We start from the raw sequence: 13,463 nt of genomic DNA on the forward strand, positions 1-13,463 counted from the left end.
ATATGACCAATTTATAATATAAAAAAAACTCGAGTAATTAGTTCAAATAGCACATATGTGATTTCTCTTAATTGATACCCGCTGGAAGAGTTAACCCTCGTACCGTAGATGTTCCAGATTCGAATAAAATTCTTATTATAAATACCAGTGGTCTAGATTAATCATAAATTGTTTTAAGTGTTCATTAGAAGGTAAGAATTATAAGTTGATGCGGTTGAGCAGCTGGAAAACAATCATGCTACATTATATTCCTTTTCAACTCGACGTTAAATTAAATTTACAAATGTTATCTACTCATCTTCCCGCTTTCTTGTAGTGGGAAATGACAAGCAGCTCAAATTAGCATAAATATCGACAGCTGGAAAAGAAAATGGGTAGAGGAAAGATACAGATTAAAACACCTAAATGCTAGCACATCAAAAACAACCAAGAGAAAAAGACGATCCCTTTGATCTCTTTCTCTTGGAAGTAATATTTGTTAAGAAAGCCAAGAAAAGGATAGTAGGAGGAGGAGGGAAACAGCGCCCTACAATAATAGATTGATTACCTGTGTATAAACTTGAAAAGGGATGACCTATTATTGGCTTTGCGAGTTATATACAGAGAAGAAGAGTTTATCATTAATGAAGGGTGATATAGCCTCAAGCAACGCCTTTGGACACTCCTCGTGGGGTAGATGGCCACATCCGGATATTGCAACCAGTCTCTGCACGTCAAATGCCCAAGAGAAATTAAAAATTAAAATTGAGACAGGAAAAAAGAAATCACTCCTACGAAGCACACCCCCCTACTACCAAGCATGAATACTTACAGAGTTTACAAATTTGGAGGCCATTGCTTGACAATATTTCATCGAGACAAGTGAATCTTCAGCACCAGCTATGACCAACATTGGAATGTCTTTTACAGCTTGTAGCAATAAGTCTGCATTTTTTGCAGAAAGGATAGTTTCCGATGACAATTTACCAATCTCATGAAGTGCTTCATCCCATCCTTCTACATATAGTGGAGCCTAAACATATTTAAAAACAGTCACAAATAACACAAGTCAATAAAATATTTCTCCAGAAGTGATAACAAAAGCACGAGGAGCAAACACCCAGATGGGAAGTAAGGAGGGGCAAATAGATCACATAAAAAGGTTTGTAAGCTAGAATTATAGTCAATCAGCAAACACTATCATGGCTTACAGGATAAGAAGGAATTGGAAAAAGAATACAAGTAAAAATATAGTTACTCTGCAGAAAATGTATAAGGCAAAAAGAATATACGTAAAACTAATAATATCCTCAAAAAGAGCATACACAAAATAATAATATTATGTATTCAATATGCCAAACTATGTAAACAAACCATGAACCATAAGTGCCCTTTGCCAATTGAACTTCGTGAGTTAATTATATGGCATTTATCTCTATATTAAGTTATAATTTTACCTTCCACACAATTAATTATTTCTGCAGTTTGAAACTTAGGAAAGAGCAGTTAGTATTCATATCTACTTGTACCTTAAGGTACAAACATACCTTATATAGAGTCAAAACTTCTGTTGTCAGTTTGGTAGCGTCATACCACGAGCGCCGATTCACCACATGGGTGATTTCTGTTCTTAGTAGTGGACGAACCAAATGTTTCTTTCCAAGTGAAGTATGCAGAAGGATTCTAGCAAAGGAAGGAACTACTTCCCTTGACAAGCTCACATTTAACAATACAACCCCTTTCACTGTAACCTGATGACACAAACAAGCCTAACAACTTGATCAAATGTGAAATGCACATTAACCACAAAAATATAACCTTAAACATTAACAATTAGCTTCATCAGACAACTTTATGGAATGTGAGTAACATGACCAATGCTGTAAGAGACAGCTTCACATATACAAAAATAAATATATTTACCATGGAATCCAGTTTTTTATCTGTCTTGATCATGCTGTTGCATAATTGGCAACATGAGACACAATAGGTGTGTATATATGAACATGTATGCAAATTTTGATATTACATTAACCCTTCATTCCCATTAAGTAGGTCAACTACATGGACTTCTAGCATGCCTAGTGGTCATATACACATCATGACAAAAATAAATGATTAAGACAACAAAAACAATATCATATTGCTTAATTTTCTTAACATAGTGTCGTTTGGATGGAAAAATTAAAGGAATCTCTGCTATTACAAATTTACAATACACATCGACTTACTTCTTTAGCTGATTATACATGCTTTACAGGTCTAGATAGAAGCTAAGCTGCACAATGCAGCTAATCGCACTGATTAAGTTATCTACTTAACATATGAAAGCAGAAAGAAATACTCACATTGAAAGAATTCATTGATGTTTGAACTCTCTGTGCAGCCATCAGAGCAAGCAACCCTCCATCATCATGACCAATTAGCACAACTGAAGAAAGTCCAATCTCAGAACAGAAAGACAAAAGCAGATCAACCTGGAAACACACAAGTCAATCAGAAATGTAATTCAGATAAAACCCAGATAAAAAAACTAAACACGAGTGGTTTTATCAATGCAAAGACTGTCAGTTGGATAATGTTGAGTCCCACATTGAGTAGAATAGGAAGTTTGGTATGGTACTAAAGTCATGGGACTCCCCACCTAATGAATTAGCCTTTTGGGTTGGGCTCTCTCATGTATTTAGGTGCTTTTATTGAGAGTTGAGCTATGGAAAAGGCTACCTGTAGACTAGATTAAGGTATAATAAACCAAATAGTCAAATACTAATAGTTAAGTAAAGTTCCCAAAGTGTTGATATGGTGAAGCCACTGTCAGCTCTTTAAAGGAGGTGACAATTAGGAGTACCAGATTGAGCCAGGTAAGAAGCTCATGTAGTACTTAACTCATAAAGCTCTTCCACCCAATAGACTAGATTCCTAGGTTAGGGCTCTCCTTGTGTGCTTAAGTCATAACATATTCCAGTATCTCCTTCAAAGGGAACTGGTACATACAACTAGAAACAATAAAATATTGAATGACTTCTATAACAACTCATACTAAGGATTTAGAGTAATCACCTGACTTTCGAGTTTATAAGGATTAGGCAGTTCTTTTTTCTCCCAGTCCTCCCGACTCAGTCTTGAAGTCAATCCCCAACCAGGCCTATCAAATGCAGCAACTGTGCAATTACTCTGCCGAGCTAGAGGTGTCATTACATGTCGCCAAGAGAAGACGCCTCCACCAAACCCGTGTATTAAAACAATACCTACTTGGCCAATGTCCTCTAAATTTTGCTCCAACTCTGATTTATATGTTTCATCATCTTCAGGAATTTCATCTAGATGCAAAACAGGGATTTCTTCCACAAGATGGGGAGAAGTTACTGGACCATCTAAAAGAGGAGCGTATAAAGATGACCCATGGAATTGATTGCTATAGCTCCTGTAGAGTTGCCGATGGACTTTTGGAGATATAAAAGTCAATTGTCTATTTAATTTTGGCAACCCCCCAGCCATTGATGAAGTGGAGCAAAATGCGGAGGACATGTTAAGTGGAGGGGAACCAGGCAGGCTGAGCTTGTAATGGAGAGTAAGACCTTGGCATGGGATGAATAAGCTCTCCGAGTCTGCAAGTACTCTGATTGGCAGTTCTTCATCACGAGCTGCTCCAAAAGGCCTCCGTTTCATTTCACTGTCACTTTTTGGGGTTCTCCCTTCAGAGGGAACAGGAGACCGAGGGACCTTCTGATAGCCAGTAAAAACACTTTTGCATAAAAGGACCTGCTTAATTAGACAGAAACAAACAAATAGTTTTTTTAGCATGTCTGCATGTGTGTCACCAAAGTAATTACAACTGACCAATTTAAGCTTCTTCATGAATTCAGAAATTTTCTTTTAAGCTGGAGGAAAATATTACCACCGCCTAATTCCAAAGAATTAAGAGCAAGACCGAGATGATACTATGTTGCTGGAAAACCATATTGCAAACTTACCGCTTCAGGGTCAACTCGATGAAACATGAGTTTCCTCCTTGCTCTGCAGCTGGTTCTATAAGCAACCACAATATGGCCAAGAGCAAACGCAACTGACGAGAGGAACAAGACAGGCATTCCCCATGACTTCTTTAAATGGAGTCTCTGCCTTGTAGAGGAAACCGTAGCTTCTGCTTCAATCTGGGAGTTTACAGTGAAAACACAAGCTTTGACTGAAAGGAGAACAATTGAAACAAAGGAAGACAGAGTCACAGTTCCAAGGTAAGGACCATGTGATAGAGCCGGGCTATCACAAATGGAATAAACACCTGCATTCATTTAAACAAACAAACAAAAATCCTAATGTTAGAACCAAACCTTTTCAAATATACAAAAACTAGGCTTATTAACACGCAGACACAGACGGTCAAACTACTGCTCCTCACACAGAGAATACAAATTGAAAAGAATATAACAAATCATTCTATGATAAATTCAAGCCAAACGGTATAAGAAAGGAGATAGTTCTGCTTTAATTTTAAGGAAATGATTTCAGAGAAAAATCCAACTAGCAGAAATATAAAAAATAAAGGAAAGAACAAATGGTTCGGTAGCCAAATTAAGCAACGTATCCTCCACCTTCAGCATCATGAAAAGGACGAGGAAAAACGAAATGTTCCAACAAAGTAATAGCAAAAGCACAAGGAATGGTTCCATCATCGTTGTGCCACGTCATAATGCAAGTAAAAAAGGCGAGGAATAACGGTTCATACAGATTATGATGAAGGATCTGATGACCGAGACGAGAGGAATATCCGTCAAGGAGCTCTTGAAAGCGTAACGACGCAAATGCTCCTTGAAGCCGTAGCACTTGACGCACGTGAAGTTCGAAATCAAAACGCAGGGGACGAGCACGTCCATGACGGCGACCAGCACCGGCAGCGACGTCACGAGCAGCGACGCCACCAATGCCGCCACGAAGAATACCGTCCGAACGAACCTCCGAAGCTTCTCGAAGCACTGCCCTCCCCTTGCCGCCATCCTCGCAATTCAAACGACAAAAAATAGGGATCCGCCAGCCGGTAATGGTAACGGTTCCCGGTTACGCCGGACGGTTATGTCACGTCGTTTTCTTCTTCTTCTTTTTAAGAAAAAAAAATAATCGGTTAATTAATTAGTTGAGAGAGACCTGCGAATCCGAAATCCAACCGAAACCCTAGCTTAGCTAAATTCAACACAGTGTTATCCGGCGGCGGCTCAAAGCCCATTCCCGGCGCCGGAAGTTCAGTGTCGCCGGCACGATTGCGTGCGAGACAAGAACAACGGCATGAAATAAACGGCGCTGGGGTTTCAGTGGGAACAAACGAGCAAAGAGAGAGAGAACGATGAAAAGCCCTCTCTCTGGTTTTTCACGAGTTTTGAAATCTCCTTCTTTGCCTTTCGCCTTCTCCAACCTCTTTCCTTTCTCTTCACTTTTTGTTTTCCTCCTTCTTGTTTTATTCTTACTATTATTTTTTTTTAATTTAGCCAGTGAATAAACCTTTCTTTAATATAGTTAATTAGATGATAATCACTTGCTAGGTTGGCAGACAAAAAATCATCATTGGTTAATTAGAATGATTTTATTTGAGATATTACACTATTCATTCACAGGCTGTAGCAAACCTGGCCCCTTTCTGCTAATATGTACTATCCCCGGTTCATATATTCTTACACCAATCAAATTCCACACTACAAATGTAAATTTATACTATTTTAAATAATATAATTAGATATATTTTTTTATATTTTATAACACATTTTTAAAAATTTATTTATTTAATTCCTATAGTTTTTAAATTTATCTCTTTTAGTTAAACTAAATAATTTTAACGACCGAAATCTTTTAATAATTAAGATGTAAGCTTTAAAGATAAAAAATTTACTTATTAAACTTAAAAGAATTAAAATAATTAATTTATTAATTATAGAAACTATAAGGGATAAAATTAAAAATCGAACTTAAAAAATGCATTGGATACAAATAATACTTTCAAATTCTTTTTGAATAATTATTAAATAAACTAAAATTTACTTTATTTGGTTATTTAATTAAAATTTATTTTTTACTAATATTAAATATGATAAAAAAAATACATGTTAGTATTAAAATGGCATTTTTATTATTTTCAATTAATTCCTAAATTGTATAATCAACATTCAGTATAAAATATTTATAAATTATTATTACATTGATACTTTATTAATTAAGAAACTTTGTAAGATTTTCTAAAATCAAAGTTTTGAATCTATTTTATTTTTATATTTTTAATTGTCAATATAAATTTTTCATGAATGTTTTAAATTTATATTTCACATATTTATAAACTCATGCATACTTCAAAAAATGTGCATGACACGAGATTTTTACCAGTCCGATTTTCTCATAAATTATAAATAAGTTTAATTAATCATCTTAGTTCTATATTTTAATTAAGTTTTCGTTTAGACCTCTATTTAAAATTTATATGCTTAGGGGCGGAACTAGAAATAAATGCTTAGGGGGCAAAAAACTTACACAGTAAAATACGAGTGAAGAGGGAAGAACATTAAACTCGAAATGTTAAAAAGTTTTTTATATATAATATTAAAGTGCTGCAAAATAATAAATAGATGTTAAAAAGAAAAAAAAGATAGCAATAAATATAAACATGTAATATTGCCAGCCTTTTAACTAGTGGGTTGTCTCATAGACAAGTAGATTTAATTGGTTAAAGTAAATATTAGAAGGAGAACAAAATAAAATTTTACACGATGTTTTTGTATTTTAGGGTGTAGATATACCTGTTACACTACACCTAGTTCCGTCCCTATGCTTTAATTTCTATATGAACATTTTTTAATGTTTGGTAAAGAAAGAAAAAACAATGTAAAACTGCAAAATAAAGGCATAAGAGGTAAAACATAAAAAGAAAAAGAAAAATACTTATATAGGAAATAAGACATAAATTTTTAAATATAAAAGTAAAAATAAAAAAAGTTAATGTATGTATAACAACCAAATAATCAATTAAGTTTTCCAAATTGTTATATTAAAAAATCATTATTCTATTGTGGATAAAAGTAAAATTACTTTATTCATATATTGCGGTTCATTCATTTATCATGATCATTCTTTGGTTAAAAGGAGGCGATAATTGAACTAAATTATCATTAAAATGCACTAAAAAAAGTTGTGGATTAAAATGAGTTTTTCTTTGAAATAAAATAAAACCATTGCTCCTTCATAGTCTTATAAGCTTTGACCCAATTTGATATTTTAACATAAACTAACATTGCTTGCATGCAGATGCACGCAGGAAAAGCAAGTTAATAACGCAAAAATTGTAGTTAATCAAAAGTGTGCGAAGAAAGGTTGGAGAAGTCAATCTGTAAACTTTTTAAAATAATGCAAAAGTACAAACGGCACGATGTTCTTGAGCCCTGAAATGGTCTCGATTGATTTGATTTTATTTTTAATTTGAATATATCAAGTACTTGGCCACGCATGCATGTTAACAAAGGCTTAGAAATTTTAAAATTAGTCACTGTTGTCATTTTACAGGACGCAGTAATAGTTTAACTTTTGTGAGCTCAGAGCAGTGTATATTTATTCGATTTTTATTTAAACCTAAATTGCGTTGCGTTGGTAGGTAGGTATGTTTGTTGAAGTTCTCTAAGTTCATTATTCAAAAAGAAAATAAACCTCACTCCTCAACGAAATTACAAACGTCATCGTATTACATATAAAATATAAAATAATTATATTTCCAGCTTTCTAAAATTAAATAAGTTTGAGGTTACCAATAGTTTTAAAGAAAAATAAATTATGCATTGTCCATATAAAATATTCATCCAATTACATATCACGACTTATTAATAATATAAAATGATTTTACACTCATATAATCACAAATAATTTTTTATACCCTAAGAAAATCTAATTTGTTAATAATATTTACAAAATATAACTATTAAACTCAAAAAATATTGAAAAAAATACTTCCTCCAATCTTTATTACAAGGTTCCAAATTAAAAATATAATTTGATATTTTTAAGGTTTAATTTATAATTTTTCAAGTATTAATTTCGTTTTTTACAAGATATCTTTTATTGATATTGACATCAGTTTTAAAATGATGTCACAATGAAAAAATCTAATTCATTAATGTTTGCTAATTTTGTTTATAGGAATAATTTTAGGAAAAAAACACTAATTTAAGATAAGTTTATTTAATGTTTTGAACTAAATTACTTAAGTTTGTTAATATGTACTAATTAATTATTGAATTTTATAATAATAATAATAATAATAATAATAATAATTAAGACAGGAGAAAATATGGTAAAAAATAAAGAGGGACAGAGAGTCCTCCGAGATGGTAGCGGTTATAGGGAGAAGTAGGGCGCAGCAGGCCCACCACCTATGAGTCACCGTCACAGCTTGTTCCGTTGCCACCTCTGAGTGAGAATCATTTTGCTGCATCTTTATTTATTTATTTTTGCTAGAATCAAATTCACATATTCTTATTCAATCAACATTTTTGTTTAATGTTCTCAAATATTTTAAACAAATAGATCTTGTTTTGTAATTCATGCTATTTTCCTCATCCATAAAACAACAACAATCATAAAGGAACTTTCATTCTTGTTGGGGGGCCTAACGGTTAGCCCATGAATTCAAAAATTAAACTTTAAGGCGGAAGCTGTCCGTTGGTTACTACTTCAACGGCCTTTTTCTAACAATAATAACATTCGGATTTTGTTTTAAGAATAAATAATAGTACAAGTTTTTTATTTTTTTATTGTTATCTAACTATAAACTGTCATGATGTTTATTCTAACAAAAATAAACACATTTATATTTATACTAAACTTGTTAATGTTAAAATAAGAAGATAACAGTTTTATATTATCAATTTAATTATAAATTATTATATATAATAAATTGGTTAACGATAACATAAGAAAGAAAGAGATAATAATTTTATACTATAATTGTAAATTATTATATATAATAAGTTTGTTAATATTAAAATAAGATAGGAAATGTATTTATTTTTCAAAATTAATATGTGATGTTTTTAAAACGTCATAAAATATAAAATTGACTGGTGTCTTCAATTCAATAACATTGTTAGCTTTAATTTAGACAAAACGACTTAAATGAATGGAGTGCTTTTAAAAATTATAAAACTAAATTGAATTCTTTAATAATTAGAAAACTAAACTAAACAAAAATAAATTAAAATTCCAAAATAATAGTTTACTTTTTTGAATTTTATGTACACACGCTTGATTGTAAGACGAACACTTCTCCTGTTTTTGATTTATCGCTATGTTTTTAAAAGAAGAAAAGAAAAAGAATTGGTTTTGCTCACAAGTATTTCAGTTGGGAGGAGAATTATGTATTTAGTTTCACATTAGAGAATTAGTTTTGAATTTAAAATTTATTTTTATATGTTTGGTTTTATGTTGTATATTATTTCAAAATTTAATTGTGTGTTTAGATTGATTTTGAGTTGAAACATCTTTAAATAATGTTTTTTTGGATAAAAAATTCATACCATGTTTATTCTTAACTTTATATTATAAAAAAATCATCCAAACATAAATTAGATTGCTTGAAAATTAATTTTATTAATATTGATCCGAACACAGCCTCCAACCCTTTTGGCTTTTGATAGGTCCCTACCTTACTCCCATACCTGAGTCTCACGTGTTAACTTTTTTACTTTGCTCTGCTTGCGCCATATCAGAAGCATGCGCGTTCTCTCAGGTATTAACTTTTCTTTCCATTTATTTTTCGATTCTCTGCTGTTCTTAGGGGTCTAGCCAGCCTAGTGGCACGGACAATGTATCACCGATCACGTGCGACCAACCAATATAGCTCATGAACATTACCCAAGGGTTGCTTATATACACATTTGGGTAGAGGAAACTTAATTTTATTCTTTGCTGTTAAAGTATAGTTTGGTTATTTTATATTTATGCTATCAGGTGTTAATTGGAAATAATCACGCGTTAGTAGGGAAGATTAGTTAATTGTATCTCAAGCTGTGTGGGACTGCTGATACTACTGGTACCTTTTATTTTAATATAATACTCTTTCTCGCTGATAAAAAAAATGATAACTAAAGTTGAATGACATTGATCTTACAAAATTAACTAAAGTTGAATGCACAATAATTTATATCTGAATAATTGCATTCTACAACTAAGTTTATAACTGAACATAATATAATATAATATAATATAATATATATAAAAGACATCATTACAATTAAAACACTTCTTTTTTAATTTCTAATTAATGCCTTAATAACATTAGTTAACAATTAATTATTTATTAATCATTCAAAGTTCAAAACAAAAGTGAGTCAGAGTGTATCAGGGAATGACAGAAAGTGAAGCAAGCCAAGAGAGATAAGTCCCGGAAAGGAATTGGTGTATCTGCAATATACAAGCTTTGTGGGAAAAGTTATCGCTTTATTTTCTTCGTATGAAAAATGGAGTTAGACTTGGACCCCATTTTGCATTCTTAAGGCACATCACAGCATAGCAAGTACCAAGGTATCCAGTACAAACTTGTCAGAATAAGAGGCAATTAACCGATTATTTTCCCCTACCCATAATTATTAATTTATTTGATGTGTTCATACATAACATGAAAATAGAAGAAATCATGGGGAATTGGTCTGCACGTTTGGCTGCCCAAATAAACACCATGGCATGTGTGATTGTGATTCTTCTTCTTCCATCATCCATGTGATGTGCCTCCTGCATTGAGGTCATCAAAAGATTTTGGACCTTTTCCTCTACCCTCTCGCACCGCAATACAAAAGGGAGCCTCAAGCTGCTTTCACTATGGAAAATGGACACTAGGGCAGTTCAAAAGACTGGTGATGATTATTGATATTCATTATTTGAGGCACTTTTTAATCAGTACTTTGTTTAGTTTATTTTGGAGAGAATAAAAACGATTCCTAAAAATAGCATTGGTCTCTTTAACCATGTTTTGTCGATATTTTGATTAAATGTTAAAAGAGTTCATCAAAATAAGAAAACCATTGTTAAATAATTAAGGATTAATATTATTTTTTATGAGTATAATCAATTAATAACTCATAAATTTATCAAAAAATGTTTTCTTAGTTTTGTTCATTAATTAAAATATTTTTTCATTTTTCTTTTAAAATAGTAGATTCGTTTTGAAAGGGTGTAATCCAATTTGTCTGTGGTTCGGTGCGGTGCGGCCCCTCTGTTTGTGTTCTCCTCCTCTTTCCTTTCCTGATTGACAAGATCCACACAGTGCATAATTCTTATGTAATATAATTTAACTCATAAAAGTAAAAGTAAAATAAAAATAAAGATGATAATTCTTTTGTAAAAGTTTTTTTTTGGTTTGATGTTGAAGAATTATTTGAGTCAAGAATTAATTTTGTATAGAAGTTTGTATGTTTGATTACATGTTAAAGAAGAATTTATGATTTATTCTGGATCTAAAATTAATTTTGTATTCAAATAATTTTAACTAATTTTTAAGTTAAATTCAAAATTTATATCAAATTTTATTTATAATTTAATTTTATAATAAAATATTTAAATATGAATAACATCACTTTAAAATTAATTTTATGAGCATTCCTCGACACACGTAATCAACACTGTTTTTCCGTTAGAAAAAACTGAAGAATCTCTCTTCTGCCTTATTTTCTGCGGTAAATAATAGTGGCAACTTGGGAATCCACCTTTTACTTTCTCAATAGGTATGAGTACTGTACTCCACTGTGCTCAATAATGGAACCGGGTAAGTCCCTGGTGTAAGATCAGTGTCCATTTGTTAAATATATAGAATATCTAACACAGTTTTAATGTAAAATTTGTAATTATAGTTTATTTTATTACATTTTTCAATTATGTTTATCATTTTAACACGAGTCTTTGTAATTATAAACTTATATATCTAATTAAAATTAATATATTACATTAATAAATCATGTCAGTTCAGTTTCATTTCATATATTATTAATTTATAATTAAATAAGTTATTCTACCAAAATTCTGGATGAGATAATTAAGATAAATTTTTCTCATAAACCCTATTAGCAAGTAAGTTGCAAACCTCGAAAATAACAACGACACTGATTTTATTTGATGCAATTTGTGTCGTATTTTTTTCCTCTCTCAATTATTAAAGTAATTGTAAGTACTTTAGATTCTCAGCATGATTTGATTTTGTTTATCATATGGGGCCTTTTCATGCTTTCTTTGTCTACACTAAAACTATAAATTACATTATCACTTTCAAATTGTACACTTTGTTAAATTTAGAAAGAAAGGAGAAAAAAATAAAAGAAAAAATATACACATAGAAAGAATTTGGTGAAGTGAAAATAGGAATAGATTTTAAGAGTTGTTTGATATAAAAATAATAAAAGAAAGCGAATATGTTTTATTCTTAAATAGATGATTATAAACTGATTAATAATAATAAATTTTAGATAAAAATAAAATTATTTTTAAGAAAGATGTAAAAAAAAATATCATTGCTGTACCACCCTTCAGTTATCTCATTTATTCAGTCACAAAAATTAACAAAAAAAGAAGTCAATGTTGGATATTTTTATCTTTGAAAAATAAGTTATCAACAACTATCAAAAACAAATTTATATCGTCATTCAATCTATTCATCGAGACATTCATCATTATATAATAAATTTATTGACTTTATGATAATTATACTAAAACTTATATTAATGATAATTTTTTTATTGAATAACAATGTAAAATTATTTTATATCATCTATACATTATTATTAGAATATTTTACTTTTATGGACCAAGAATGCATGTAATTATTTTACAAATGCATGTAGCGACTTAAATAAAATTTGATTATAATACAAAAAATTGGTTTATATTATCAATCATAGTCGCATCAAGAGTTTCTAACTAATTTTGAATGGTTAAATAATGATGGACTAAAATATATGGCTCAATTTAAAAAGAATAAAATTAAAGACTAGATGTGGAATTAAATTTTCATAAAGACCAAAATTTCACATTTATGATACTACCAGAATTAGAAGTGAATTACAAAAAATGGTTATATTTTTAAGTTTCAGATATGTGAGTTATAATATTTTTTTTTATTTCACCTGGCCAGGTCATATAGTTAAAATATATTATATAAGTGAGGTACAAGTCTTATTTTATAAGTTGATTTTATAGAGTTAGATTAGGTTCACAACCCATAATTCTTAGATGGTATCAAAGTTTAACACGACGATTATTGTTGGATTTGTGTCACCGACTATTGGATCATCGACAGATGTCAAGTCCTACAAATTTCATGCTCGATGTGTCTAATCTTAAAATTCTCTCCTTACAAATCAATCTTGTAAGATTGAATTATACTCAAAACTCACAATTCTATAGTCGAAAATTATTCTTGTAACTAAATCTCACATAGAATTTATGAGACCTAACCCAAGAGTATTCAACTAAGA

At 30.9% G+C, this 13,463-nt stretch overlaps 1 protein-coding gene across 1 annotated transcript; it reads right to left on the reverse strand.

Moving 5' to 3' along the window:
* Window positions 1–214: 214 nt before the first annotated feature.
* On the reverse strand, window positions 215–5,433 carry LOC114386329. The gene is made up of 7 exons (XM_028346309.1): window positions 4,706–5,433; window positions 3,954–4,261; window positions 3,040–3,741; window positions 2,328–2,456; window positions 1,527–1,730; window positions 812–1,012; window positions 215–706 (listed from the first exon to the last, which is right to left on the reverse strand). The coding sequence occupies exons 1-7, from the start codon at window positions 4,971–4,973 to the stop codon at window positions 578–580; spliced, it is 1,941 nt and encodes a 646-aa protein (XP_028202110.1). The 5' UTR covers window positions 4,974–5,433; the 3' UTR covers window positions 215–577.
* Window positions 5,434–13,463: the final 8,030 nt, after the last annotated feature.

This window comes from Glycine soja, chromosome 15 (genome assembly GCF_004193775.1).
Source record: "Glycine soja cultivar W05 chromosome 15, ASM419377v2, whole genome shotgun sequence".
Taxonomy (NCBI): Eukaryota; Viridiplantae; Streptophyta; class Magnoliopsida; order Fabales; family Fabaceae; genus Glycine; species Glycine soja.